At 41.1% G+C, this 27,520-nt stretch overlaps 1 protein-coding gene across 7 annotated transcripts in view; it reads right to left on the bottom strand.

Moving 5' to 3' along the window:
- Positions 1–8,988: 8,988 nt before the first annotated feature.
- TRDMT1 (tRNA aspartic acid methyltransferase 1) overlaps positions 8,989–27,520 on the bottom strand; it is a 41,222-nt gene continuing 22,690 nt past the window's right edge. For 2 of the 7 annotated variants that reach the window (XR_010598245.1, XR_010598247.1), the window contains exons 5-12: positions 22,883–22,948; positions 20,610–20,679; positions 19,610–19,693; positions 18,313–18,683; positions 14,486–14,543; positions 13,268–13,397; positions 12,452–12,607; positions 8,989–11,435 (exon numbers count right to left, since the gene is read on the bottom strand). Coding sequence is in view for 4 of the 7 variants with exons in the window: in XM_005282443.4 (XP_005282500.2) it covers positions 11,335–11,435; positions 13,268–13,397; positions 14,486–14,543; positions 18,313–18,683; positions 19,610–19,693; positions 20,610–20,679; positions 22,883–22,948 (880 nt within the window). In the remaining 3 variants the exon portion in view is untranslated. The remainder of the gene's footprint in view (positions 11,436–12,451; positions 12,608–13,267; positions 13,398–14,485; positions 14,544–18,312; positions 18,684–19,609; positions 19,694–20,609; positions 20,680–22,882; positions 22,949–27,520) is intronic. The other 5 variants (XM_042856702.2, XM_005282444.4, XR_010598246.1 and 2 more) reach the window with 4 other exon arrangements.

Genomic DNA, 27,520 nt, shown 5'->3' with positions numbered 1-27,520 from the left:
TGGTGGGCTTCATCTACTTATGGATACATCCCCAGCACAAACCTGCCATCATAGCCAGCACTTGTTTGGACTCAGAAAGATGCCAAGGATTCAATCTACATTAAGAGTGAATTACCCAGTCATCTTGAAAGACAACCCATCTAGGTCAGAATGGAAGCATGGAAGGTGAGTGAGAAGCACTGCTGTACTCATTCAGTGAGTAAATGGAGGATTTCTCTTCACAAACCTGTCAGTCTGGGGCCTTTCCCCAACACTACATTCAGTTAATTTTTAATGAAAAGATATATATACCCCTAGTGTTTCACCTATATTTTTCCTTTTTTCAAGCCATTATTTGTTGTTTTGGAGTTTAACATCTGGGGGAAAATCTCTTAGTATCCTTTGCTTCCCAAATATTTGCAAACAGTTACAGCTCCACTCTGTTGACTTTTCTCCAAGTAGTATGTATTCATTTCCTTTAACCTCTCAACAAGGGTCATGCCTTCTAATCCTTTTATCTTCTCTGCCCTGGATTCTCTCTAGCAATCTCCTTTTTATAACATGGTGCTGAAACAATATTCTGATATTCAAAAATGGCCATACCAAGGTCATATGGAGCGGTATTACTATTAATATGATAGAATTATACAAATCACACCTTTCAATGGTTTATACACCCCCTGAAATACCTAGACCTGTTGCTCTCAACTTTTTCATACTGTGGCCTCATGTTACAAAAGAAAAAGGTTTACAGACCCCTCTCCTGATATAGCCATAAAAAAAGGGAGGGTGGTCATGACCCCAAGATTGAGAACACATGACTCAGAAGTTAGTCTGGAACCCAAGAATTACCAGCAAACTTGTAATGCACCCTATGCAAAATATGGAATTTTTTTGTTTGTGGAACAGGTGAGTTTTGCCTTCTACTGGTTCCCCTGCCCCTCTGTCACCCAGAAGAGACCCATGACCGTCTCCTTCCTTACCTTTAGATGTCTCTTTGGAAGGGATTCCCCTGTGGCCTGCGGGGTTGCTAGTTGTCTCTAACTACCTTTTATGAACCTCTATGGTTTCTCAGGAATTTGCCCTCCTGCAACTGCTTAAAAACTGATTCTGTTGTCACTGGTTCTAATAAGAGCAGAGAAACTAAAGTAACTGGTCAGGAATTTAAGGTTGTTACTTTTGACAGATTAATAATATATTTGTTTTTATGCAGTTAGTTAACACCTTAGATGGGCTGCAGCGATTTTCATTTACTGAAACACTTACATTACCTCCAATCATTCCTGTAGGATGGAATTCCCTGGATGCACACCATGTATTCCTGCTGATTTAACTATTTAGAGTGAAATCCTGACCTTAGATTTTTCAGGCTCTCTTTTACCTTCATTTTAGAGCTCACTTGTTTGTGTTCACCCAAGTCATCCATTCTATTGTTTCCTATTTCTCATTTTCCATTTTATCACCAGTTGAGGGAGGGTGAGTGGTAATTTAGCCGTCTTGGAGTCCATAACTACGTAATCTCACTCCTAATTTAACTGTAATACTGTATGATCTCTAGTTTTTCTCTTTCCTTGGATACATTTATGAAACTCATTATCTTTTCTGTCAGTAGCTTAAAGAGTTTTTTCTCTTCCTGGTATTTCTTTCTGGATGTACTGGTATACCCCTTTTTGTTGATTCCTATTTTCACCTCCTCTTTAATTCCTTTCTTCAAATCAGGTTTATGATTTGTCTTCTTTTCAGTCACACAGGCCTTCCCCCACCTGCCCTGCTATAGTTAATCCCTATTTGTAACACATTGCCATTATTTTCTCATGGGCCTCAGTTGGTCTTACAAACTTCCATTTTTCATAGTCAAACTTCTGGGATAACACCCTTGGAGTTCCTAATGGACCCATCTTCCCATCTCTTTCTTAATTTCCCAGCTTTGAAAGGATTCAGTCTGATCAGTAGACTGTAAGATCTTTGGGACAGGGGCCATCTTTGTATTACGTGTTTGTAAAATGATTAACACATCTCGGACTCCTAGGTGCTGTCACAACTAATAAATAGTAGTGTATGCTGAAGTGTGTAAGCAAGATGAGTACATAGCTTAAATGCCCCACATGTTTTACTATAGGTATATTCATATTTCTTTACTGAAGTTTATTATAAATTAAATAAGACAATATATTTTTAAAATGTATACAGTACAAATACTTGAAATACTCAAATATAATGAGCACACTCCGTTTTTTGAGATTCTTATGCACTAATCATGTATGTGTTTTACTTCCAAATTCCATACTGTATCTTGCAATTGCATCAATTCCATGCATAGACCAAAACATGAAACAAAGAAAATATTTTCACTTTATTTTTGGTGAACAGGTTCTGACTCAAGAATGTGATTTAAGGTGCATTTTTCTGTTTAAAAATGGACCAGGTCCTAAGTGTGGGAAAACATTAGGGATGTGTTTACTATAAGCCATGTGAAATGGATGCATTGGTTCAGTACTGCTATAGTTGCCCTGTTGCTCTATGGGTCTGATAGCACCATGAAAGTCCATGGAAAGATTTCCCTTGTCTTAAATAGGGTTGGATCAGGCCCCTTATGATCAACTAACCTGTAACTACACACAGACATCTCACTCTTCTGCATTATTAATTATTATTATTATTATTCTGTAAGGAACTATATTCTTTCTGTGACGGTACCTCCAATAAGGCTTTATGGAAATATGCTTAGAATGTGTTTTATGCTACATATGCCATGTAACATATCTCCGTAAAGGTTATGATCTACTGAATGTATTAATCCTATTTGTATGTATGTATCATTTTTGTATTCAAAGTTATGAATGTTATGAATGTTGGCTGTGTACTAGCTTGATTTCTAAATAACCTTAGTAGAGCATTTGGTCAGCTCCTGGAGAAAGGAATGTTGAAATTAAGTACCTAATCAAGAAACACTTAAAGGACAATGGATCTTGGAATGCTCCAATCCACATAAGAAGTCTACTTGAGGATGTTCAAGGTAGCATGGTAGTAAACAATGGATGCTACCTGTAAAAACTGTGAGTCATGCATGGACATGTGACTTGCCCAGGTGACTCCTAAACTCCATCTTGAAGCTGGACTTTGCATAGGAGTGAGGAAAGAAAACAGTCCAATCACTGTCTTGTACGTGTTGATAGATGGCGGGCTATCTGAAGTCTCTGTATTTCTTTTTCTGAGACATGCAAATAAGTCCATTACACCATGACAGACCCTTCCCCATGACAATCAAATAAACAGGGGTACATATAATATTTATCAAAAGAATTCAAGTATTTTAGACTGCTAAAGTTTCACAATTCGCTATTTAGTTACTCATGTACTCTGGGTATATCAGTTACCTATTCAAACTAGATATTAACTAGGGAAACACAGTTTGTCCCCCCGCCCTTTTTTTTTTTAAAGTGGAAATTTTAACACTGCTAAATCCCTGTTTGCAAGGGTGGAAATGATGGCTGAATTTGGTGCAGGAACTGCAATTCATTTAAAGCTTTATTCCTACCCGTTTTTACTCCACTATTATTTCCCCTAGATTCCTTTCCTGTGCGGTTTTACTTCAGAGACGGTTTGTCTGAGACTGCCCAGTAGTGCTGGATGCACCTTCACAAATACAGAAAATGGAATCTTTATTGATTTAAGCGTATTCTTTCAAGACTGTGCACAAAACCCACAAAGCACTTAAGCAGTTTCAAGTATCCATGAAGCAAGATATATTAGACTTGTAATGGGTTTTGACTTTAAACAAATTTAGAAAGGAAATGGAAGTGAATCTAATATTTATAAAGGTGATCAATTTACCCAAATATTTAACAGCAGTTTGCACATCTAACAATATTGTGAGCTAAAGAGGAATCAGAGGATGAATAGGGGATGAATAGCTCACTACTGAGATATTGTAACAATTTATGATATGTTTATTTGTTTTAGTCATTTGTTGCTGTAGCTGAAACTACAGGACTTGATATGATCCCGAACTAATCCCAGATCCAAATATCTCCAAGTTTTGGAAAAATCCGCATCAGGATTCAAAATTCTCTTTAGAGAAGACAATGGTTACATTCATGAGTCACTTTTAAATATGTGCTAGATAAATAGTTTATCTGCAGTATTACCTAACTTTCTTTATAATGAATATAGAAAATTTCTTGACTACTACAAATTACATACAATTGTTTAGATAACTAAGATATTATTTAAGACAATTGGCAAGTTTTTGAAGTGTGGTTCTACACTGAAAAGTGACTCAGTAAAGATTACACCACCTTCCTCTTTATCTGCTCCCTGTGTATAGTCAGTCTTATCTTCTGACTTAAGTAAAGTAACATGAACTGTGTTCATAGGTGCTAGAACTAAGGGTGTGGGGGGTACTGCAGCACCCACTGGGTTGAAGTGGTTTCCATTATATACAGGGTTTGGTTCAATGGCTCTCAGCACCCCCATTATAAAAATTGTTCCAGCGCCACGGACTGTGTTTTACTCATTTCATCACTGCAGAGCAAAAATGCTGAGACAGTGAGAACTGGAGTCTATTTTTCTTGTGCATCATCCATAAAAGTTGTCTTCCAAGTTCTAATCACTTATCCTTATACCATCCCTTGGGAGGCAATGGAATTTTATAGGTATCAGAGGACATCATGTGGAGATAACAGGGCTGCAAATTAGTGGAGAAGATGTGAGCCTAATCTGGCCTATACACTGTTTATTACTGGGGATGCTGGGAAAAAAAAAAAGGAATTAGCACTACCATCCATGGGATTATACAGCTGCAGCTCAATGGAGCTCAATAATAATGCACTAAATGGAACAGGAAATCCAGTTCACTCAATCTAGTTGCATTGATTCTGCAGGTCTAACAGGAGTAAAGCGGTAAAAATGTGTTTTTGACACTGAAAACTGGGTAGTCCAAGTACTATCTGGTAAAAGAACAGATCTGTTGGGTAAAGAGCCACCATTTTTACATAATCACTTTTCAGAGTAAAACTGCATCTTAAAGATGACTTCTACTAGGCACAGATTGTGTGGCCATGTAACAAATTTGAGTGCATTAAGACAACTTAAAATAGTTTCATTATGTGTACGAATGTATGAATAGCTGCTGTGTATGCACAATTGATCTGGGACATTAAAACAAATTTTTTAAAAACTCTGCAATAACTGAAATTCTCTTTCTGAACTGCTTACTCAAATTTCACTTTAACTCCACATTGCTTTTGAGCTTTACATTCTCCAGTTGATCCACACTTATAGCTCTCATAGATAAGATAGCACCATTTATTCCTAAATATCAGTCTCGCGGTGCCTAAACTTTGCAGTGTGAATGGTCACTTTAGCAGCTTGCCATAAGCCATTCCACTTTGTATTATTAAATTACACCATTAAAAAAATAAATCATAAATACATCTATATTTGCTTGTACTCATGTAGATCGCTCTAAAGAGGAACTCCCTTTACTTCCCTTTACTTTGAGTTCACTAGCAGTAAAAACCTATTGCTGATTAACTTTGTCTTCACTGTACAATTACAGGGCAGTTACTGATCCTGTTGACAGATACATTTCTAACGCACCCCATCAACACAGTATGTAGGGCTGATGATAAAACCAAGGGTCAAAACAAATTCTGTTCAAAATAAGACAAACTCCTTGCCCTATCCTTGGTTTATAGTAGATTATCCAGGAGAATGTTGTAGGGTCCTTCTGCCACTCCAGGGGTGGCCAGACTTGTCTCGCAAGCCACATGCAGCTCTTTTACCATTAAAGTGTGGCTCGCGGAGCCCTCCCCCTACACCCACCCATTCTCCACCTACCAGACTGGGGGGCAGCTTGGGATCTCTGCCTTGGTGGTGTGGTAGAGACTTCTGCCCAGCGGGGAGCAGGGTCTTGGGGCTTCTGCCCTGCGGGGAGTGGGGTCTCAGGGCTTCTGCCTGCGGGGAGGGGCATCTTGGAGCTTCCGCCCTGCAGGGCACACCTGCCAGGGCTCGGGGCTTCAGCTGAAGCCCTCCGACCTCTGGCTCCTGGCAGGTGTGCCCCGGCTCTTGAACTTCTGAAGATTGTTGTATGTGGCTCGGAGGTCCAGCAAGTTTGGCGACTCCTATGCTACTCTATTAGTGCAAGAGACCAAGTAAAGAAATGGATCCAGGTTTCATCCTCACCTAAGAGGAGAGTTCAGCAGCCCATGGCTTTTCACAAGAATGTCCTGCCCCTGCCGTCAGATAAATAAATAAATAAATTAATGGAGATATCCCATCTCCTAGAACTGGAAGGGACCTTGAAAGGTCATTGAGTCCAGCCCCCTGCTTTCACTAGCAGGACCAAGTACTGATTTTGCCCCAGATCCCCAAGTGGCCCCCTCAAGGATTGAACTCACAACCCTGGGTTTAGCAGGCCAATGCTCAAACCACTGAGCTATCCCTCCCCTGTCTACACTACAATGTAAGCCCAAGGTTAGTGAGACGCGAGGCAGCTGACCCATGTTGGAGAATCTGGGGCACTGATGGTTAACCCTACATTAAGAATTTTCTAACCTAGACTCAAACCTGGAGCTCTGTCATCCACATCACAATAGCATGCAGACTTGAGTCAAACCAAACACATCTCGGACACCCTAGTACCCACCTGAAATGTGGCCGCTGTAGCCCTTTGACTGTGGTGCACTGTGAGAAAACTTTACTGCCCAGTCTGCACATGACAGGAAGTTTGAACAGCCGGCCCACACAGCCTGCTAAGCAACATGGTGAAGGCCTCTTTTCAAGGATTTCTCTTGCTTGCGCTTTCACTCCTGTGTCAGGAAATGGGCAGAGCTTCCATGGGGTGTTGGACATTTCAGCAGCCTTTTCTGGACCACCACAGGCACCTGACAGAGCTTGTGATGGAGCAAGAAGAGTACCACCACCAACACCCAGGCATGGCAGACTCACGCTGGCTGATGAAATCATTACACCAGTATAGCTGTTGATGCTCCCTACACAGACTGGTGCTTCTGGTGCAGGGCCACAAGCACAGACTGGTAGGATCACATGGCCATGCAGACCAGGGATGACTAGCAGTATGTCCAGAACTTAAGCATGAAGAAAGCTACATCTCTGGAGCTTTATGAGCAGCTTGCTCTGACCCTCCAGCATAAAGACACACCCATGAGGCCACCTTTGCTGGTCCAGAAGCGGGTTGCTATAGCCATCTGGAAGTTGGCTACCCTAGACTTCTACTGGTCCACTGCCACTAGTTTGCTGTAGGAAAGTCAACTGTGGGTAAAGTGGTTGCAGAGATTTCTGAGGCAGGTGTTTATCCTGAGGTGGCAGACAAAAGATATTCCTGAGTTAACTACTGTAGAATAGAGCTTCCTTTCTGCGCCGGGGCCATTGATGGGACTTTTGTGCCCATAGTTTGTCCTCCTCAGGGAGCACATAAGTACCTAAACTGCAAAGCGTACTATCCCATTATTATACAGGGCCTCATAGACCAGAGGTGGTTTATGAATGTTGATGTGGGCTACAGGGGGAGAGTTCACGATGCTACGGATTTTCAATGATTGGGAGTCTACATTAGTGGACAGGCTGGGACACTATTCCCACCAAATGGCAATGTCACAAATGGAATTACTTTCAACACAACTATTCAGGGGACCCTGCATACTCCCTTTGGTCTTGGCTTATGAAACCATTCCCTGATGTCAGAGGCCCTGGCAAAAGGTTTAATTACACTCAGATGGAGAATGGTTGTTGAATGTGCTTTTGGCAGACTGAAATCCTGTTAGAGAGCTTTACAGACCCGTTTGGATGCCAGTGTCATCAATGCTGTCAGCATAACTGTGGGTTTCTGTGCTTGTCACAATCTTTGTGAAGCCACAGGTGAGAGATTTCCCTCTGAATGGACCTATAACAGCAAGAGGACGCTGAATTGGTGCCTTCAGCCAAGAAGTGCAGTTACCACGGGTGGGTGCACCTGAACAACAGCACTCTGGGATGCTTTGTGTTCTCACACTGTGGACTTGCATGGCCCAAAGGAAGAGGGGGAAGAGTACCGCTATGAATGTGCTGGTGGGAGGGAAGGGGCTAATCAATTGGGGATCTTTAGCGTTTGGGGGGGATGAGATGGGTGCTTGACTGGTGCCTCCTCCTGGTCATTCTGGGGATTAGCTTCCAGGTCAACATCCCTTCCCCCGGTTGCCCGCTGTCCCTCCACCTCTCTGTCTGCCTGCAGTCCCTCTCTTGCTCCTCAAGCTGCTGCTGTCTCCGTGACGCAGCTCTCTGGCCAGGTCACTATCTGCATTTTCCCCTTCCTCAGTACTAAAGTCCTCCTTTGGCAATCCTGGGTATTTGCTACCACATAGTGCCACTCCCTCAGGGCTGGCAGGAGATCCCAGGCCTGTCCTCTCTTCCAGACTCCGGCTCAGATAGTGTGTAGTCAGCAGTCAAGGTGTTCCCTCCTGGATTTCACTGCCTTTCCCTGAGCTCTTTCCTTACCATGTGACACACCAGGTTTGCCTGCCTCACGCTTCCCTCCTCCCAGGGAGCAACTGCAGACTATACGTAGGAGTGACTACAGCCTACTTCCCAGCAGCCCCCTCTGTTGCTAATTTCCTTGTTTTGTAAGTCCAGCCCAGCTTGTTGCTCATCAGCTGGGTTCCCTCACTCAGTCAGTGGGTTACTGAGCTAACTGATTCCCCTCAGCTGTGATCTGTCAGGTTAATTAGCCCCCTTCTCAGACTGTATTAACCCTTTCAGGGCAAGTGTGGTATGAACACTCCATCACAAGGGGGCTGGACTGTCATATTCACCCAGTATGTTGCATGGCAACTTATGCAATAGGGGAGCAGGGGATGATTGTACGGATTCCGTCAAGGAAGTGATGAAGTGTGGATTGCTGTACCTAAGTGTATAGAGGAATAGAGTTTGATTACTAATGCCTAATTAGTCTGCATCATGTGTTTACCTTTATTATTTTAAATACTGATTGTAAGATGAGATGCAATGAACTTTCCTGATGACATAAAAAGCTTTATTTATACCTTGTATTAAAACAATACAACATTCACTCATTGCCAGGCAGGCCTGCTGCCATTACCACACCAAAGCACCAGTCACAACAGAACCTTTCTAAAACAAGAAGTGCATGAACAAGTGCAAAGAGTGAAACCAAGCAAACGACAAACTCCCTACCTGCAATGGCATGTCCAGTGCCCCCCCACTCCCTTCTTTCCCCTTTTTCCATGCAGTTGGCCTGGGGGGGTGGATGCATCCACAGGGGAGGGGGTCAAGACGGAGGACTGCATGCGGCTAAACGGCCCTGTCCAGCCACTTATGGGGCCCGACTTCATGGGCCACGCAGCCATGGAGTTTTCCAAGCTGTTTCTGGACTGAGGATACATTGCATGGGATTCAGGCCACAGTGTGGTAGAGGCAGCAGGGAGAAATATGACAAGATACCTGGCTCTGTAGATAAGGGGAAAGCAGTGGATATGTTATTCCTTGACTTTACCAAAGTTTTTGATACAGTCTCCCACAGTATTCTTGCCAGCAAGTTAAAGAAATATGGGCTGCATGAATGGACTATAAGGTGGATAGAAAGCTGGCTAGATCGTTGGGCTCAATGGGTAGTGATCAATGGCTCCATGTCTAGTTGGCAGCTGGTTTCAAGAGGAGTGCCCCAAGGGTCGGTCCTGGAGCTGGTTTTGTTCAATATCTTCATTAATGATCTGGAGGATGGTGTGGACTGCACCTTCAGCAAGTTTGCAGAAGGCACTAAAATGGGAGGAGTGGTAGATATGCTGGAGTAGGGATAGGAGGATTGGGCCAAAAGAAATCTGATGAGGTTCAACAAGGACAAGTCCAGGGTCCTGCACTTAGGACGGAAGAATCCCATGCACTGCTAGACGAGGGACCGAATGGCTAGGCAGCAGTTCTGCAGGAAAGGACCTAGGGGTTACAGTAGACAAGAAGCTGGATATGAGTCAACAGTGTGCCCTTGTTGCTAAGAAGGCTAACGGCCTTTTGGGCTGTATAAGTAGGGGCATTGCCAGCAGATCAAGGGACGTGATCATTCCCCTCTATTCGACATTGGTGAGGCCTCATCTGGAATACTGTGTCCAGTTTCGGGCCCCATACTACAAGAAGGATGTGGAAAAATTGGAAAGAGTCCAGCGGAGGGCAACAAAAATGATTAGGGGTCTGGAGCACATGACTTATGAGGAGAGGCTGAGGGAACTGGGATTGTTTAGTCTGCAGAAGAGAAGAATGAGGGGGGATTTGATACCTGCTTTCAACTACCTGAAAGGGAGTTCCAAAGAGGATGGATCTAGATTGTTCTCAGTGGTAGTAGATGACAGAACAAGGAGTAATGGTTTCAAGTTGCAGTGGGGGAGGTTTAGGTTGGATATTAGGAATAACTTTTTCACTAGGAGGGTGGTGAAGCACTGGAATGGATTACCTAGGGAGGTGGTGGAATCTCCTTCCTTACAGCTTTTTAAGGTCAGGCTTGACAAAGCCCTGGCTGGGATGATTTAGTTGGGGATTGGTCCTGCTTTGAACAGGGGATTGGACTAGATCACTTCCTGAGATCCCTTCCAACCCTGATATTCTATGAAAAGGTAGCACATGATCAGTGAGGTCAGTGTCAGGGTTGTAATTTTTCTTAGGTTACCAGTAAACAATTCACACCAGGCTCAGCAATGATTGTGAGCTGGGGTCATAAGTACCTAGAAAGATTAGATGGATACTTATGTTAGATTTGGCATCATGTCTATTTAAAAAATATTATATATAAATACTGAACTTAGTTTTACAAAAAAGTTACATTTGTTGTAAAAACTTATCAAAATTACAATAAATCAGAAGATATTCACAGTAGCTTTTTTTTTTAAGAATAGAACAAGCTAATATTTACAGCTAAAGATATTCTACACGTAGAACACATTATCTGAACTTTATTAAAATAACTGCCTGTCACATATTTTTTATTCTAAACGACAACTTCTAGACAGACTTGTTTTAAGATGAAGTGACAGTTTTACCTGTTTTCATTGGCAAGTACTGCAGTTCGTATTTTACAAGATAAAAGTAAAATTTAAATAGGACAAGTATTGGCAACTTCCATTTTAATAGCTCCAACAGTTCAGATCTTCCATAAACAAAGGTATTCAAGATATACCAGTTGTTCAGCAGAATAAATCTATTCCAGATAGATACTTTGCATGGACATTTAAAATGTTAGTGATGATTTTTATAAAGCTGCTACAACTTTTACTAAGTCTCTCAAAGAAGGAAAGTATATTCTGAGTTAGCAGGACCTATGCCAGACAGATCTCATCAAGTTTGGGTTCAAAATCATCGGGTCAGAAGTGAGATCAGTTTAGCCACTACATGTACATTGAGACTGTTTCCCAGGAGGCGGTAGCGTTGCTTCATTGTTATCTTGTCAGGAAAGCCTAAAACAAAAACAACATACAATACAAAGTTAGTCTGGTCTGTCCCTGCTCTTCTGATCTATTGGAACTTGCACAAACATTTCCTGATGCAGTTACTGAGAGCTGCAATACACATACAAGTGTCCCCCACACTGTATCTGAGCCACACCCCACTGGAATAACTCCCACTGAGCTCAATGGATTTTGGATTAAGCCTACGGGGAGCAACACAGACATTGTTAAGATTTTACAAACGGCCATGGAGCACAGCTTTCCCTGCAATCTATGCTAATTCAGCTTCACTGGCATAGCCACAGATGGTGGGGGCGGGAGGCGGGGAGCAGTCTAGTAGTAGAGCCCCCAGAGATGGTCATTCTGGCTGGAAGGGGGATGTGGTCATAGCAGCCAGAATGTGCTGATTCAGAAAGTTTCCAAGTTTCCTTGCTGGGGAGAGGCTGAGCCAAGGGAGGGATGCCCAGGAGGAGGTGGCTAGGAGGAGTTGTTCCAGCTTTCTCTGCCAGTTATTAAGTCCCTGAATGCAAACTATTGTAGTAAAAATCATCTCCTGCCAGCTCCAGCCATTCTGCCCAGCTCCCTGGCACCTAGACTTGAGCAGCCATTCCCATCCAAAGGCTCATTTGTGCCTGAATTCCTCCCCCGGGATCCCCAGCCACATTCCCCACGCAATCCATTGTGTTAGGCTCAGGATTTACACAGGCTTAAAATGTATATATAGACACCTATAAGCCAGCTAGACCAGCAATGGCTCTTGGGCTTCCTTTAGCTTGGACTGGACAGACCACACTGGACACGTTTTCTCAGACCCTGCTCCCTCATCTGCCTGGATAAATTATCTCGGACTTCGGACTTCCTTGGCCTAAGTCTAGCCAACATCACCAGAGAGAGCGAGTTAGTGCCTAATATAGTTTGCGAGGCTCGCTGCACAATTTTGGACCTTGTTTCACATAATTTAGGTCACGTTTTAAGGATGCTGCTCTGCTGGTGACACACTGGCAGAGAATGCAGACTCTACTTGCCTTCTGTTTGTTTTTCCACAAAACATTAAGGGCCCGATTTTCATTACACCATGGCCCCTTTACGCTGCACTGGCAGAGCTGTAACATCGTAGATGAGAATTAGGCCCCAAGTATTGGCTTGTTTTGGGTCATTCTCCTACCTCTCTCTCTACCATTCTGTATCGACAAGAGGAGAGAAGAGGAAAGAGAAAAGCATGATGTCATCCTTCTGAAAGCAAGTCACAGGTGCCAGAAAGAAGGGGGCAGTTTTGATAATGTTGCTGTGTTAACCTTATGGGACCTATAATATTGACTGCAATAAAACAATTAGTATTTTATTGTTCCATATTGTAAATTACTTTTTCCCCAACAGTTGAACGCTAAAAGCACCAACAAATCTATTTTTAAAGCCAAAAGAGAACATGAATTATGATAATGGACAGCTTTCTGCATCTCACGTGTTGGAAACAAACAAAAAAAAAAAAACAATGCCCCTCCCACCCCCCCAAATTAGAAGAAAAAATACCTAAGTCAAACGAGTGCCTCTCTTCACTGGCTTTTAATAATACAGCAACTTTTCATTCCAAACTCATTGTTTTTCCCAGTTTACATTAACAAGCCTATTTGGCTATACAACACATAGGTTTGTTCTTATAAACTGGGAAAAACTGATAAAAGTTTAGAGAAATGGTCACCAAATAATAATAATCCATCATAAAAGTCATATTATAGTAACACACAAAAAGTGAAGCATTCTTCTTCAAAATGCCAGCTTAGCAATTCTGGTTGTAGTTCTGAAGACTAGACGAGAGACGGGGGAAATTCAGAGGCACGTACCAAATTCTGGAGAGAATCCATGGAGATTTGCTATTTCTCTAGGAGTAAAATATCGCAGTTTTAGTGTTGACAATTTCATAAGCTTCTCTTCTTCTGATAGCATCTCAATGGATTTAAACACGGATTCTAGCTGTGGGGAAAGTACAAAACAACAAATATGGATGATGGACAATGACTACATAAAATTACAGCAAATCTTCATGAAATAATTTAAGGTGATTGCATTGCTGAAGACAACAGTATGGCTGTGCATTCTGTTTGAAAGTATAGTTTGTGCTATACTTTTGCACTCAAATGTCTCACCAATTACGGTTTACAAGGAAAACCATCATGCTGTCAAGAACGAGTAATCATTTTTTCTCAAGTCAGAGGCTATACAAATATTCAGATATGTAACCACAGGATAATACCCTGCAGTCGAATACTGGAGAAGAGAGATGACTCAATAAGCAGGAACTAACAACCTGTACTAAAATTATGCTATGTATACTTTGTTAAACATGACAGCTTTGATATTCCTCTATGTTCTAACACTGTATTCCTTGTACACCCAAAAATGCTACAGTATTTAAATCCTGGCCAAGGATTAAAAAGTGAAGTTTTTCCATAGATGTATAACTGTTTTCACAGAACCTAATTTTTGTTCTGTGATGTTTCATCAAAAAAGCCTGCCATTTCATGTTTTCACTTTTCCTGTGCTAAAATGTCACTTTTTGATGAACTTCACATTAAAAGTGGACTATTTCAAAATATTGTGTGTTTCAATGCAAAATAGAATACTTTTGAAATTTAAAAAAAAAAAAAATTAGTTTTAATTGTTTGACATTTTTGCTGTAGAACAGGGTCATCTGTGTGCAAAAACTGGCCCATAAATGGCCCTAGAGGCAAAAATCTGTTGTACTGTAAACTATCCACAGACCCAGCCCATATCAAGGTTTTCAGGTTTCATTGTGAATATTCTGCATAGCAATAGGAATGATAATAGTAGCATACCCACATTCTTCCCACATAACCATGACTATAATATACTCCATCTGGGTACTCATAGTAAATTAATTGGAAATACCTGAAGATCTGGAGAGATAGTTGGTCTGTGCTGTAAGATTTAGTCCTGAAGACATTTTTGGTTATAATAAATCCAGAACAGTTAAGCCAAAGTAGTAAGACAAAAAAATTAACAATAAATCATTCTGATATGATTCACAATGCATCCTGTACCTGCACATCCTCTGCTGTCTGTAGCACTGAGCCTGTTCCTTCTACATAGTGACCATACCTTAAAAACAACAACAAAATTATACATGAAGAGTTCTATTAGGCTTTACAATATTGATGAGTGTAGAAAAGCATGGAGGTTAATTTGCTGGCACTAACAAATAGTCTTCTGGAAAGGTTACACAAAGGCCTTCTTATTACCACAACTAACCTTGGGACTACAAAACCAGCCTCCGAAAATAATCTTTGGTGATTATTCTCAGGAGATTTATCCATAGTAACAATCTATAGAACAACCAGTCAAGGATTTCAGGCATAATGTCTTCAGAAACGGCCACCTAAGTTTCATGCACAAATTATGCATTTGTAAGTGCAAATGGGCTTTTGGGTACACAACTCAGGCACCTCTCCAATTTAGCATCCATTTGCGTGCAAAATGAAGATGGCCACTTTAGAAAATTTGGCTCTTCGTACTCAAAAAGGAGGACAGGACCATTAGTGAGAGCCTAACATTTTCATTTTCACTCATGAAGAACAGAGAAATTCAGTCAAATTTTAGCATTAGTTGAACATATTTTTACTTGCTTTTTTGTTTACAGCAGTCAAAAAATATCCAGCATATAATAGTAAGAGTTGACATTATAAGCTATATTTTGGCTCTTTTGGAGCGTTTGTGGTTTATACTGTAAATACATGTTTACTCAACAGTCTCTCATAGACTATCATTTAAATGTAATTATAGGGTTGCCAGACTGTCAGAGACATACACTGCTTGCATGATAACTATTGTGCAAGAAAGTCCTGAATAGACAGGGATTTAGAAAGCAAAATAAAGGGGCTTTGCGCAGTGAACATCTAAGGAACAGCCACATATCTGCATCATGCCTCTGGATGCACTTATTCCACACAACCACTAGCCATGCCCTCACCTTATGCTACTCCCCTCTTCGCTCCTCACCACTATATAGACTGCTGTTATGGAGTCCTCTGAACAGCTTCTTGGGAGCTTAACTCACCCCTTCCAGATGCACTGAGACACTATGGTGGCTACCTTTTGTTTTGGGCTTTACATACCCTACAAAGGGAAAAAGCGGTGGGAAAAGTCCTCTCCCAACCCCCACAGGTGCAATAATCTTGTTAGGGCTCAATCCTGCATGAAGCTGAGCACTCCTGCACTGATCCAGCCAAGTACTTCTGCATAGGAGTAGCTCTACTGAAGTCAACAGGACTACTCATGTGATTAAAAGCAAGCTTGTATGTAAATGCTGTGCTGGATCAGGGCCCCAAAAAACAGTTATGGATTATGATAAGTAATTAAACCAGCTTCTAAATACATGATCTTTAATTGATTATTTTTTTAAAAATATTTTTAACAAATATTTGTTTTAACAAGATAATCCATATGAGAGGAATTCTAATGTATTATATACACACGAAGTACCTGCATTTATAAATAATAATAATAATAATAATAATAAAAAACTTCTGGGGAAAAACAACTAAAATAATTGCAAGTAGCTCTTAAACTGGTATTTCAAATCCTTATTTTGGCAGATGATCTTTTTCATACATCCATATTATTATAAAAATACGCTATTCTAAATGATTTATGCTGAAGGAATTGTGGACAATATAGTAGTATGATATATACTATGTATGGTGGAACTGCCCCAAAATTACAAGGTTTTGGTTTCTGTAGAGAGATAATGTAATATAATTCTAAGTGAATACTCTGAAAGATCACCTGCTCTTACAACTGAATAATAGTTTTAATAAATTTGGGCAGAATTACATCTTTTTTTTATTAGCTGTTCATATTTCTTTTTATTGTTGCTGACTAGAGATAAATCAACAACCCTAACCTAGACTAAGTACTTAATGAAATTTGGGAAGTTTTGGCATAGGGAAAAAAAGCACATTAGTACTTGGGCAGTTGGTTACTTTTCAGTACTTATATGGAAAGCAGAGGCTGGATTAGAAAACCATGTTCTAACTTTTTACTTTACTGAAGTTTGATTATTTTGTTGTTCTTCTCTTTATGTACGTAAGCTACTTAAAATGTCTTAGTTTGACTCAGGCAACCTATTCTTTGTCTGGGTATAGTGTATTCCCTTGTGACTCTAATAAAAAGTCAGTTTCCTCTAACAGTACATAGGACTTTCAGTAACTTGCTTTACATGAGTTTTCAGGTCATTGATTCCCTTGGCAACAGCATATCCTTGTCAAGACTATATGGATTTATAAAGAGTGGGTTTAACTTGCTCTGTCATTCAAAATGTCCCATACCTCCCTCTCATTGCCTGCATCACAGCCTACACTGCTGTGAAATGCTGTGCACTTGCACTCTCAGTCAACATGTTCTTCCCCCATCCTCAATCCAGTTCAACAGCGAGGAGTATTAGAATGCTCTGATTATTCCCAAAATCAGCTGTTCCACAACTACATTAAAGAACTTCAGCAAGCCAGACACTGTTCCTATTTTGGGCCTTTCTGTAATATAAAAGTACATTTTAAAACCAAAACATAATGAGCCAAATGTATCCTTGTTGCTACTGCAGTGAAATGTCTGGAGTTACACCAGGAATCCGTTTGGCCCAGGGTTTTTAACTAAATGTGCTAGTTACGGGCCCAGTCTGGTGAGATGCTGAGTGTCTCCAGTATTCCCCTCAACTTATATTGGTGCTGATGTCAATCAGAGCTGGAAGAAAAATGATCTTCCTATCCCGTAAAAATTTTCAAGGTTTCAAAAAAGTTTCCTCTCCTGAATGAAAAAGAGTCAATCTTAAAAAATGTTCACAAACTGAAAGTCTAAGGGGAAAAAAGTGGTTTGGGTGAACTGAAACATTTTGTTTTGATAATTTCAAAACATTTCATTTTGATTTATAGAGTAAAAACATTTTTACAATAAAAAATGGTTAGTTTATGAAACATTGTGTTGAACTAGAGAACCAGACATGTTTACTTTAGAAGTCAAAATATATTTGACAATTTCAAAACTTCTTAAAAATATCTGAGTCGCTAAATTACTTAAAACTGACCCCTTTCCTGTGAAAAGTTTTAGTTTCAATGAATCAGTGTTTTCTGACCAAAAAAACCAACAACTTTTCATCAAAAAATTCCCAACTAGCTCTAATGTCAATGGGAATTGAGAACACTCGGCACTTTGCAAGATCGTGCCTTAGAAATGCAGAGTACAAATTAGGAAGCTACTAGACCAGTGAATAACAGATATTTAACTGAATGAGCTTTCATTTGTGCATTTCTTCATTAAAAATGTAACTAACTGTTGTAAATAAGAAATTTATGGCCAGATCCCTAGGTAGTGTGAATAGACATAACTCCATTGCCTTCAGTGGAGCCACTTGCACCAGCTGAGGATTCCGCCCCACTGTTTACAACATCAATTAAATGTACATTAGTGACAGTTTTAATGAGGAAAGGAGCGGTTACTGAAGTTACAAAGCATTATGTGTAAGTAATATAAAGAAATTAATTAGTGCATTAGTTTTCCATCAGTCTACTGAAAGAATGTTTCTGCCAGGGGTAATTAAGCTTCTCTGAAGGTCACCAAACAAATGTCATTGTCTTTGTGAGTGCTTTTGTGCATGGGCCACACAATGTTCTGCCAGAGCGATTCTCATGCTCATATTTTGTTGAATCAGAAAACATGCAATAAAAGAGAAATGTATAGTAATGTCTTGCTTTTTGATGGAATGCTGCTTTTGGTTTTTAAGATGACTGCAAAGAAACATTTTGTTTTCAGATGACTGCAAAGTTTGCATTTAATATGTCTGGATAAGGTCCCACAGCGGACTCTCCTGGAAACTTACCCTTTTGTGAAGCATGTGGATCTCCTGCAGCTGGGTGTCACAATGTCTAACAGAAAAGCATAGCGCAGTAAGGCCTTTGGTGGCAAGAAGTACTGACTCATTTCTTCTCCATCCTCTTCAAGGAAGTCTTTTAGCATTTGAATAGAGAGATCACTGTCCTGGTTCCGCTTTTTTTCCATTTCTTTTGCTGTTTCGAGTTTAAAAACGAACGCTTCCTTCTGCGAACACTGTCCACTGCCACAATCAGAACCAGAATTTGGATCAATGTATTCCTCTTTGGGTGGCATGAAGGAGCTCTCTTTTTCCAAGCCTGCAGCAACTCTGTGCTTCACTGAAGCTTTTGGCTCCTGGTCTGGGAAATTTTCCAATATCTACCATGGAACAAAATATGCAAATGATTAAAATACTGTACTTAGTACTGTAATAGTCAACTGCCGAGAAAAGTCCATGTAGCAATGTTTGGGAAGTCATACAGAGCTGTCCAGTACAAAATAAAACTTGATTCTTCCTTTTCGTCTATCAAGATTTTGAAAGGATTCTGGCATTAGGAAGTGCTAACTTGTACATGCTTTATAGATGTATGCAGCCAGTTTAAGGAATATTGATCTTGCCATTTCACTTCCATAAACAGGAAGAAAGGGTTGTGCAAAACTATCATAAAGAAAGCTAGGACCAGGTGAAAGTTGCTTGGTTAGGGGCTTGGCTAGTAACCGGAGACTCAGACCAGATTTGCTGAAATGTTCGTGAACCTCTGGTGAGTTTCACACCTCCTTCCACACACGCCTATGTCCGTTTCAATAGGCTTGAAATTCACCATTACCTTTCAATGTCTTCTGGGCACTGGCTAGCAGTTCATCTTCTTCACTCTTCTGGGGAACTCTGGGGCTTTGTTGGCCACTCCCTCCTCTATGGAGATCTTCAAGGGTCACTGGTGGTCCCCCATTTTCTATCTCTAAGGCTCCTAGTGGGCACTGCTGCACCCTCCACCCTTCCAAGAAAAGGTTCCGGTGGGCAGGCAGGGTAGTGCCAGAGTGCCCAGCATGTCGGTCTCTTCAAAATTGTTCTTAAGAACTACTTTAAGCTATCTAACCCAGTGGGAGCCATTTCAGTCCCCAACGAGGCCAGAATCAGGGGGGAAAAAAGGTGGCTTACAGCCATTTTACTCACACACACACACACACACACACACACACACACACACACACACTGCAGCTCAGCATAAGCTTTACACAGATGAAGATCTAGCCCTCAGTCTCCTTGAAACAAAGAGTAGTCAAGGAATAGCAATGAATCTCACCTGACCAGGAGCTTGAAAGGAAAATAACTCTGACTGAAGCTTTGCAATCAGAAAATATCGCAGCCTGGAATTGGGAATGCCAAGCTGTAAGCAAAACCCCATAAAACAATCAGACCACATGGTACAGAGAATCAAAGCAATCTGCACTGTCACAAAAAGATCAAGTTACCACTTTTTGTATTGATACAATATTTAGCACTTAAAATGTTTACCACTTCAAAGTGGTTAATATTAACCAACCTTACCCTAGACTAAGGCTATTTTTAACTGGCATAAAATAGTGTTTTAAAATGTGCCCATGAAGAAATCTCTACATCATTAGTTTGTAGTTAAGGATCTGCAGTACAGGCAATTTTCAGGCACTATACAACTCAGATCTTTCCATCCATTTGCAGTATGGTGAGTGCCCTCACTTCCCACAGATTTATTGTGACTCTGATCACACCTTCCCTACCTAATTTTTCTCAAGCAAGAGAAATACATAATTTTTCTCAGGTTTCTGACTGTTGTCTGCAAATCAATAGAAAATTTAAACAAACGTTTTATGTAAGGTGGGAAGTCAGAGAGAAACTGAAATGTCTTTAACTACAATTTTTAGGGCAAACATCATGACCATTATCTGTCACAATGAAGAACCAAGAGGAGAGGTTCAATCACATGAACAAGGAAATTAGATAAGACATGTCACAATGAAGGATGACCCTGTATCTCAAAGATACAGAGATTTACATGTAACACAGTAATGGCCTGATCCTGTACGTCTTGGACAAGCAAAACTTACTGATTTAAACAGTATCCATTGGTCAATCAAGCAGTGATAAGCAGAATGAATATGTAAATATCCTGACCTAACTTAAAGCTAAGTCAGATGGCACCACCAGTCCATAGGAATGTCCACAAAATTGGACATCACCCTTTCTTCCAATATGTGAAATTCTTTCCAAATATCCCATTTACTCTTCGGTACAGTTGGATGAGTTATAATAATCTTAATACTCACACATGTTGGAGACAAGAGAAATTCTTGGTATTTAAATCCACACTTCTTTAGTGTTTCTACAAGTTTGTCTCTAATAATGAAAAAAAATAGAGCCAATTACTTCCCACATGCAATTAGACACAGAGTGCAATATACTATCTGTTCACATCTTTTCTTTTCTTAAATAAAGATCCATCAAAGGCAATACTGTATTCACTAGGACAGTCAGCACACACACTAGAATACTCAAACACAGCTTTGTAGACATCCAACTATGGTCATACATTTACGTTTCAGGAGAGAACACAAAGTATAGCATTGCACTAGCTGACAAGGAGCAATTACAAAAGACTTTCATGGAAATACCACAACTACTTTGGAGCAAACATCCTCCAAAAAAAGTATCCGGTCTTTCAAAAGTACTTCCAACATGTTGTTCAGTCGGTAGGAGACACTTTCTCATTAGATGTGGATTACACAATTATTTACAAGCACGGGATTAGAAGTAGGCTATTAAAACTCCTACTTAACTATTCTTGAGTTGATACCTCAGTATCTGCCTATGTTTATGACTGAGCTTATTTATTTAAGTACTACCCCAGTACAATAAAGGAAAGACTGTTTGAAGTAGGGGATTCACAGCAATTGGTTGCTTAGCAGAGGGGATTTCTAATAAAAGTGTACTCCATATATTTTGAGGAGACTATTAAAATGGAAGGTTGCTTACTAAGGATATTGTCTGATATAGGATATACTATATTCTGCAGCCTAATAGCAGGCTGGAGCCACACTGAAAGAAAGGATTATGATCTAAATCCTGGCCTGGCAGGGGCCACAAGGGAAAAGAGGAATGTTGTCTGGTGTGTTTTCTGACATATAGATCACTGCATTTACAGGACAGGATCCCACAAGGTAGGCCAGGGACATGCATGGGCCCAGTTCACAGCTCTTGCATGCAGAAGCAGTGCATCTAGTAGCCAACAGGGAGCTGGAAATGCCCCCTAACTGACAAACAGTGTTCATGAAGGGATTTGGTGATGTGCAGGCTGGCACATGAAGCAGCTTCCTCTCTCTCCTATTGCTTTTATCTATGGAAAGATCCTGCTCTATTGTTTGCATGGGGGGAGGAGGGATTAGGCAAAAGAGGATCCCTATAGCCTCTCCCCTACCTGGCACAGCAGGGGGTAAGATTTAGTTTTCCATTTTGGGGTTAAACCCCAGTCTCTACCACCCAATTACTAAGGCTATGGCTACACTAGAAACCCTACAGCGGTGCAGCTGCGCTGCTGTCAGCTCTCTGTGTAGTCACTCTATGCCAGGGATTCTTAAACTGTGGGTCAGGACCCCTCAGGGGGTCACAAGGTTCTTACATAGGGAGTCATGAGCTGTCAGCCTCCACCTGAAACCCCGCTTCACCTCCAGCATTTATAATATATTTAAAAGTGTTTTTAACTTATGGGGGGGTGGGTCACACTCAGAGGCTTGCTGTGTGAAAGGGGTCACCAGTACAAAAGTTTGAGAATCACTGCTCTATGCTGACAGGAGAGAGCTCTCCCATGGGCTTAATTACTCAAGCCCCCACGAGTGGTGGTAGCTATGTCAGCAGGAGAACCTCTCCCGCTGACACAGTGCTGTCCACACCAGCACTTAATTTGGCTAAGTTATGTTGTTCAGGAGGGTGGCTAATTCACATCCCAAGTGACATACCTTATGTCAACTTAAACTGTAGTGTAGCCGTAGCCTAAACTTGAAAATGAAAGGCGGATGAAGATTTCCAAAACCTCTCCAGGTTAGCAGCCTACTAATTGCCTGTGCAGTTTGCTGATGAGGTCACACCAAATTCTCAGTGCCAGCAGTCAGGCAAGCAGGGTAAGAATACGAGGCTTTCAGCTAGCCCTTGCCCCTCTACTATACCCACTAGAAAGGAACCCCAGTAAAAGCTGTGAGATCTACACCCACACCCTGTGTTGTACGATAATATTGTTCTTTGAAAATATAGCTCTCTCCTGAATGAAGAAAGATGACAAAACAGGCAATGAAGATTCACGTCAACTTCTACCAGCTAGCAACATATTTTAAATTATTTTGTTGGGTTGGAGAAATCAATAACTTTTCAATAAAGTTCCCCAAGCCCTAAAAATTTCATTGTAAAATTAAAATACTATTTTTAATCTGAAACTGATAAATGCACCATTTCACTCCACTCCTCTTTTAATTTAACTTCCAAAAAAATAAATTACGTGCCCCTCCCCTTAACCTAATACTGTTCCTAATTAAAAATGATCATACCATACCTGGCAGAAGACGTTTCAAATCCTTTCACATTTTCTAAAAGTATATATTTTGGTAGCCTCTGGAGCCTACAAGAGAAGTCGATGAAGTTTAGTAAGATGTAAACCATATTACATCAACAGCACAGACTCGTTTAGCAATAAGAAAGATTTAGGTGATTAACTTTAGTCAGCTAAACAAAAATGGTCTGACTTTCAGAGGTGCTGAGCACACGTAATTCTCAATGAAGATAATAAGAATTGCAGAGCCTCTGTGCTTCTGAAAATCAGGCCACTTTTGCTTAGGTGCTAGGTAAGGATCTAGGTGCCTACCATTGAAAACGCTGACCTTTATTCATTTACCAAAGCATCACTCTCATTCATAAGGTTATAAGTTAGTGGTCTGTATGGTACATGATGAGAAGAAAAACAAACAAACAAAACCCACCACTCATCCAGTATGTGGAAAACTTGTAACAAAATGGGCTTGATCCTGCTTCCACTCAAGTGAGCGTCAAAACTCCAGGTAATTTTAGTGAAAGCAGGATTAGACCCAGTGCTTCGTTTTAGTAGACACTATGTTTTCAGAGAGTTTCGCTTTCTGACATTTTCTGTTGCGTCTAGTTAGCTTTTGTGGAAATTTACTTTAAATATGGTGTCAGTGGGGCTAGTCTGAAGTCCGGTGGCATCAATGCCATTCAGGTGCTCAGAGTCTGGAACCAAGCTCATTGCATAGGCAGCAGACTTAGTCTCTGGAGGAGGGAGCTCCTCATTTTGTTCTGGAGCATTCTTCTTTGGCTGATTTGTGAGTCACACATATGAGCTTCACAGAGCTTCTGCAGTAATATGGATTGTTCCAAACATGATCAGGAAGGGTAAAAAGGGAGCCCCAACACACAAGACATCTGCATCAAGATAAACTCCTAAACTCTGATAGCAAATACAATAATGATAGAGGAGGTGTGACATTTTCTTCAGGTACCCACGACTCGAGTCACCTTGTTACCCTCCTGCCTCAGCAAGAAAGCAACTTGCTGGTGCTTAACTGGATGTCAGCACCCTGAAACCACCAGTCTGGTAGCCACCTTAGAATCTTCTCTCAGCTCTTACTTTGCCTTGCAGGTTAACAAAAGGTGCGCCCCAGCCAACAAGCCCCTCTGACAGCATCCCCCTGTAGTATCCAGCCCATCACTGGTCGCTCATAGAAATGATCAGGTTTGCGATCCCCAAGGGAACAGAACAGCTTGACTGGTATAACTTAGTGCTCAGGTTTTATAAGACCTGATCCTGAGATACAGTTATAGTAAAAATACTCAATTTTTTCATCAGAGATAAAGATTTAAGAGATAGAGGAAGAATAATGGAAACAGAAATGGTTACATATAAAACAAAAAGTATAACCCCTTTCTTAGAGTCTAAACTTTAACAGGCTAAAACCCTTATCTAAAGTTGCTTCAGGTGAGAAACCTTCTCCCAGCATCTCCAGCCAATTTAACTGGGCTCCACCCTTCATGAATGCAAAAGGAGCTGAAACATCTACACTGCAATTTGTATAGCCCCTCAGCCTGAGCCAGCTAACTCGGGCTGACTGGCTATGGGTCTTGTATTGCAGTGTAGACATGCCTTCTGTGTCCAGACTCCACATCCACCAGCTGAAGACTCCAGGGCCTCCTTGGATCCAGAATTTCTCCAAGTTCTCTCTTTCTATACCTTCATGTGTTAGCCACCCCCCCACCCCAAATCCCCTCCAGCCCCACTTCACCTGTATTCCTCTACAAAAGATTGGAAAAAAGGTAAAAAACAGGAAAGGAAGTTGCAATTACTTTATAATACTGTTCATGAAATTTGTGCATATTACAATTAAGGATACAAAACAGTAACTCCTACACTTTACTCACTCAAAACTTTACTGAACATTTTCTCATTTGGGCTGGAATTTTTCATGTCTGGTCTCTGGCAAAGATGTCACTTCAAAAAACACATGCACACTATCTCAGCAAAACATGATCCCCCAGAGCTGGGGAACTCTGCCACAACGGCTACCCAGCCTTTTTAGGATCTGTCTGCAGTAATTCCAGCTTCACTTTGACAATCTGCCCAAGGGAGATTAGCAGCATCTCCTGGGACACACAGACAAATTCTCCCAGCCAAGCCCAACTTCTTTGCCCTGTCATGATAAGGGTCACATGTGCCACAGTCTTATGTCTTGTATCTGAGAAAAAGAAAGTTTCTATCTTCTCCGTCTAACCACGCAGCAATCAGAATGCCCCATTTCCACTTTGAAAGCAAAAAACGGTCTCTGAAGAAGAGCTGCCCCCCTTCTTGTGTCTCAGTTTCCCCATCTGTAAAATAGGGATAATGATACTGACATTCCCTTCTGAAATGTGTTGCGATCTATGGATGAGCTTAGAAGGAGTCTAATAAACTATTAACTCACAAATCTATTTTTTAAAACAAATTCAACACAGAGGAAGGATGCAATTAACTGCAATTAAGGCACAGGACTGGGCTTCAAGAGATGTGGGTTTGGATCCTGGCTCAGCCACTCGTTTTCTTTGTGACTTTGGGCAAGTCACTTAATCTCCCAGTTCTTCAGTTCCTTATTCATAAAATGGGGGAAATAATCAAACTTCCTTTTACTTGTCATCCGTCTGCCTTAGCTATTTTGATCATACGCTCTTTGGGGCAGAAACTCTTACTATGTCTCTACAGTACTTACCCCACTCTCATGTAGGGCCTTTCATTTCTACTGTACTACAACAGTAATAAATCTATTTTTAGCATACGTAGCATGCGAGACTTGTGAAGACGAGACTCAGAAGACCATCAATTTATTTGAGAATTACATTAACGTTACACTATTGGGCTCCAAGAACATTTAGTATCTTAGTGCTGATCTTCCCACTATAATTCAAATAGCTAGTGAACCAAAGTGCTCAGTTATTCAGTGGGTGTGAGTTTCATGCTAAATTTATGCCTTCACTGAAAGGGAAGGGTGGGGAGTCTAGGCTTGTTGCTTGTTACCCAGAATGATGAAAATACATCTTCTACCATCCTTCTTATAGAGAAGAAGGATGATCCAGTGGTTAAGTTTCTATCCTAGGCCTTGGACAACCTAGGTTCTAATTTCCTGCTCTGCCACAGACTTCCTGTATGACCCTGGGCAAGTCACAGTCTCTGTACCTGAGTTCCGCATCTGTAAAATGGGGCAATAGCACTGCCTCACAAGGGTGTTGTGAGGAGAAATACACTAAAGATTGTGAGTGCTCGGAAAATAAAATTATGGAGACCACAGAAGTTAGATAGATCAGCTTATGTAAGCCTTGCTTGTGGTTTAAACTGACGATAGCACATTGTGCTAGATTCCATCAAAAGCCGATGCAGCACCACACATACATGACAGGACACGTGAATCTCAGCCCTAGGCAAAGTGACACAGTGTCACCATGTGCAAAAACAAAAATAAAACAACGGACACTACTGCTGTCATGCACCCAGATACACGTGCAGATAACCGCAGAGAGAACAGCTTGGACACCAGAGATAGCTTGGCTGGAGCCAGGATCCTTGGGATCAACTCCTTCCCCTTGCCAACAATAGCTCAGGAAGAAAGATGAAGAAAAGATCTTCCAAAGGTAACAAGATATTTTAGAGGAAGGCTGCTGATGGCCCAAGTTCCCTGTTCCTATAGCAAAAATTGGAAGCAAAGCAGAAGGCGGCCTGATCCCCTCTGCTCCTCGGAGGGAAAGAACTGAAGAGCAGGAAGTTGGCAGCCTCCAGCATAAGCAGGAGCTCCAAGGAATGATTGCTGATTAGCTGATTGCTCACAGCAGCAAACCCAGATGCTCAGATTGATGCCAACCGGTGCCCAATCCAGGAGCAGGGATTTCTCCAGTGGCCACACCTAGACCAGCTCTCTTCTTCCACTGCATGAGAAGGCTCTCACAGAAATATTCATCTTTGACCAAAACAGACTGTGAGCAATATTTTGGATTGATTTGCATTTGTGCGAGCAGCGAACATTTTGGTTAGTATGTGTCACATATGAATAGTACACCGCTACCTCGATATAATGTGACCCTATATAACAAGAATTCAGATAGAACGCGGTAAAGCAGTGCTCTGGGGGGGCAGGGCTGCGCATGCCGGTGGATCAAAGCAAGTTCAATATAACGTGGTTTCATCTAGAACGCGGTAAGATTTTTTGGCTCCCGAGGACAGCGTTATATCGAGGTAGAGGTGTAGTAGTAACTGTTGCTATCATTAATTGGTTTTGAACCAAGTACTGTGTAGTGATGATAGAGGAACACTAACAGAGAAGCAGGGCTCAGGTAACTCCATACTATTATGATGATTTATTAATGTTACAAACCACAGTTCAAAAGGTGGAACCAGAAATCTTTTTCACCTGGCTATTTCAGATGTACTGGTCTTGTGATATTTATACAACATCCACCAACAAGGACCATAGGACCCAACCCTGCTCCGAAGTAAAGTCAATTTTGCCATTGGATTCAAAAGAATATTCTGCCTCTACTCTTTATGGTGCATCCAGAGTTTTAACGGACTTGTGAAAGACATGAAAACCAAACATGGAAATCAAAACAATAAGCTGTAAGTTGTTATTCGTGTTAGCAAGAAACTAGAGTTTACAAGCAACAA

This window comes from Chrysemys picta, chromosome 2 (genome assembly GCF_011386835.1).
Source record: "Chrysemys picta bellii isolate R12L10 chromosome 2, ASM1138683v2, whole genome shotgun sequence".
NCBI lineage: Eukaryota > Metazoa > Chordata > Testudines > Emydidae > Chrysemys > Chrysemys picta.
This window is presented reverse-complemented; position numbering and strand designations above follow the sequence as displayed.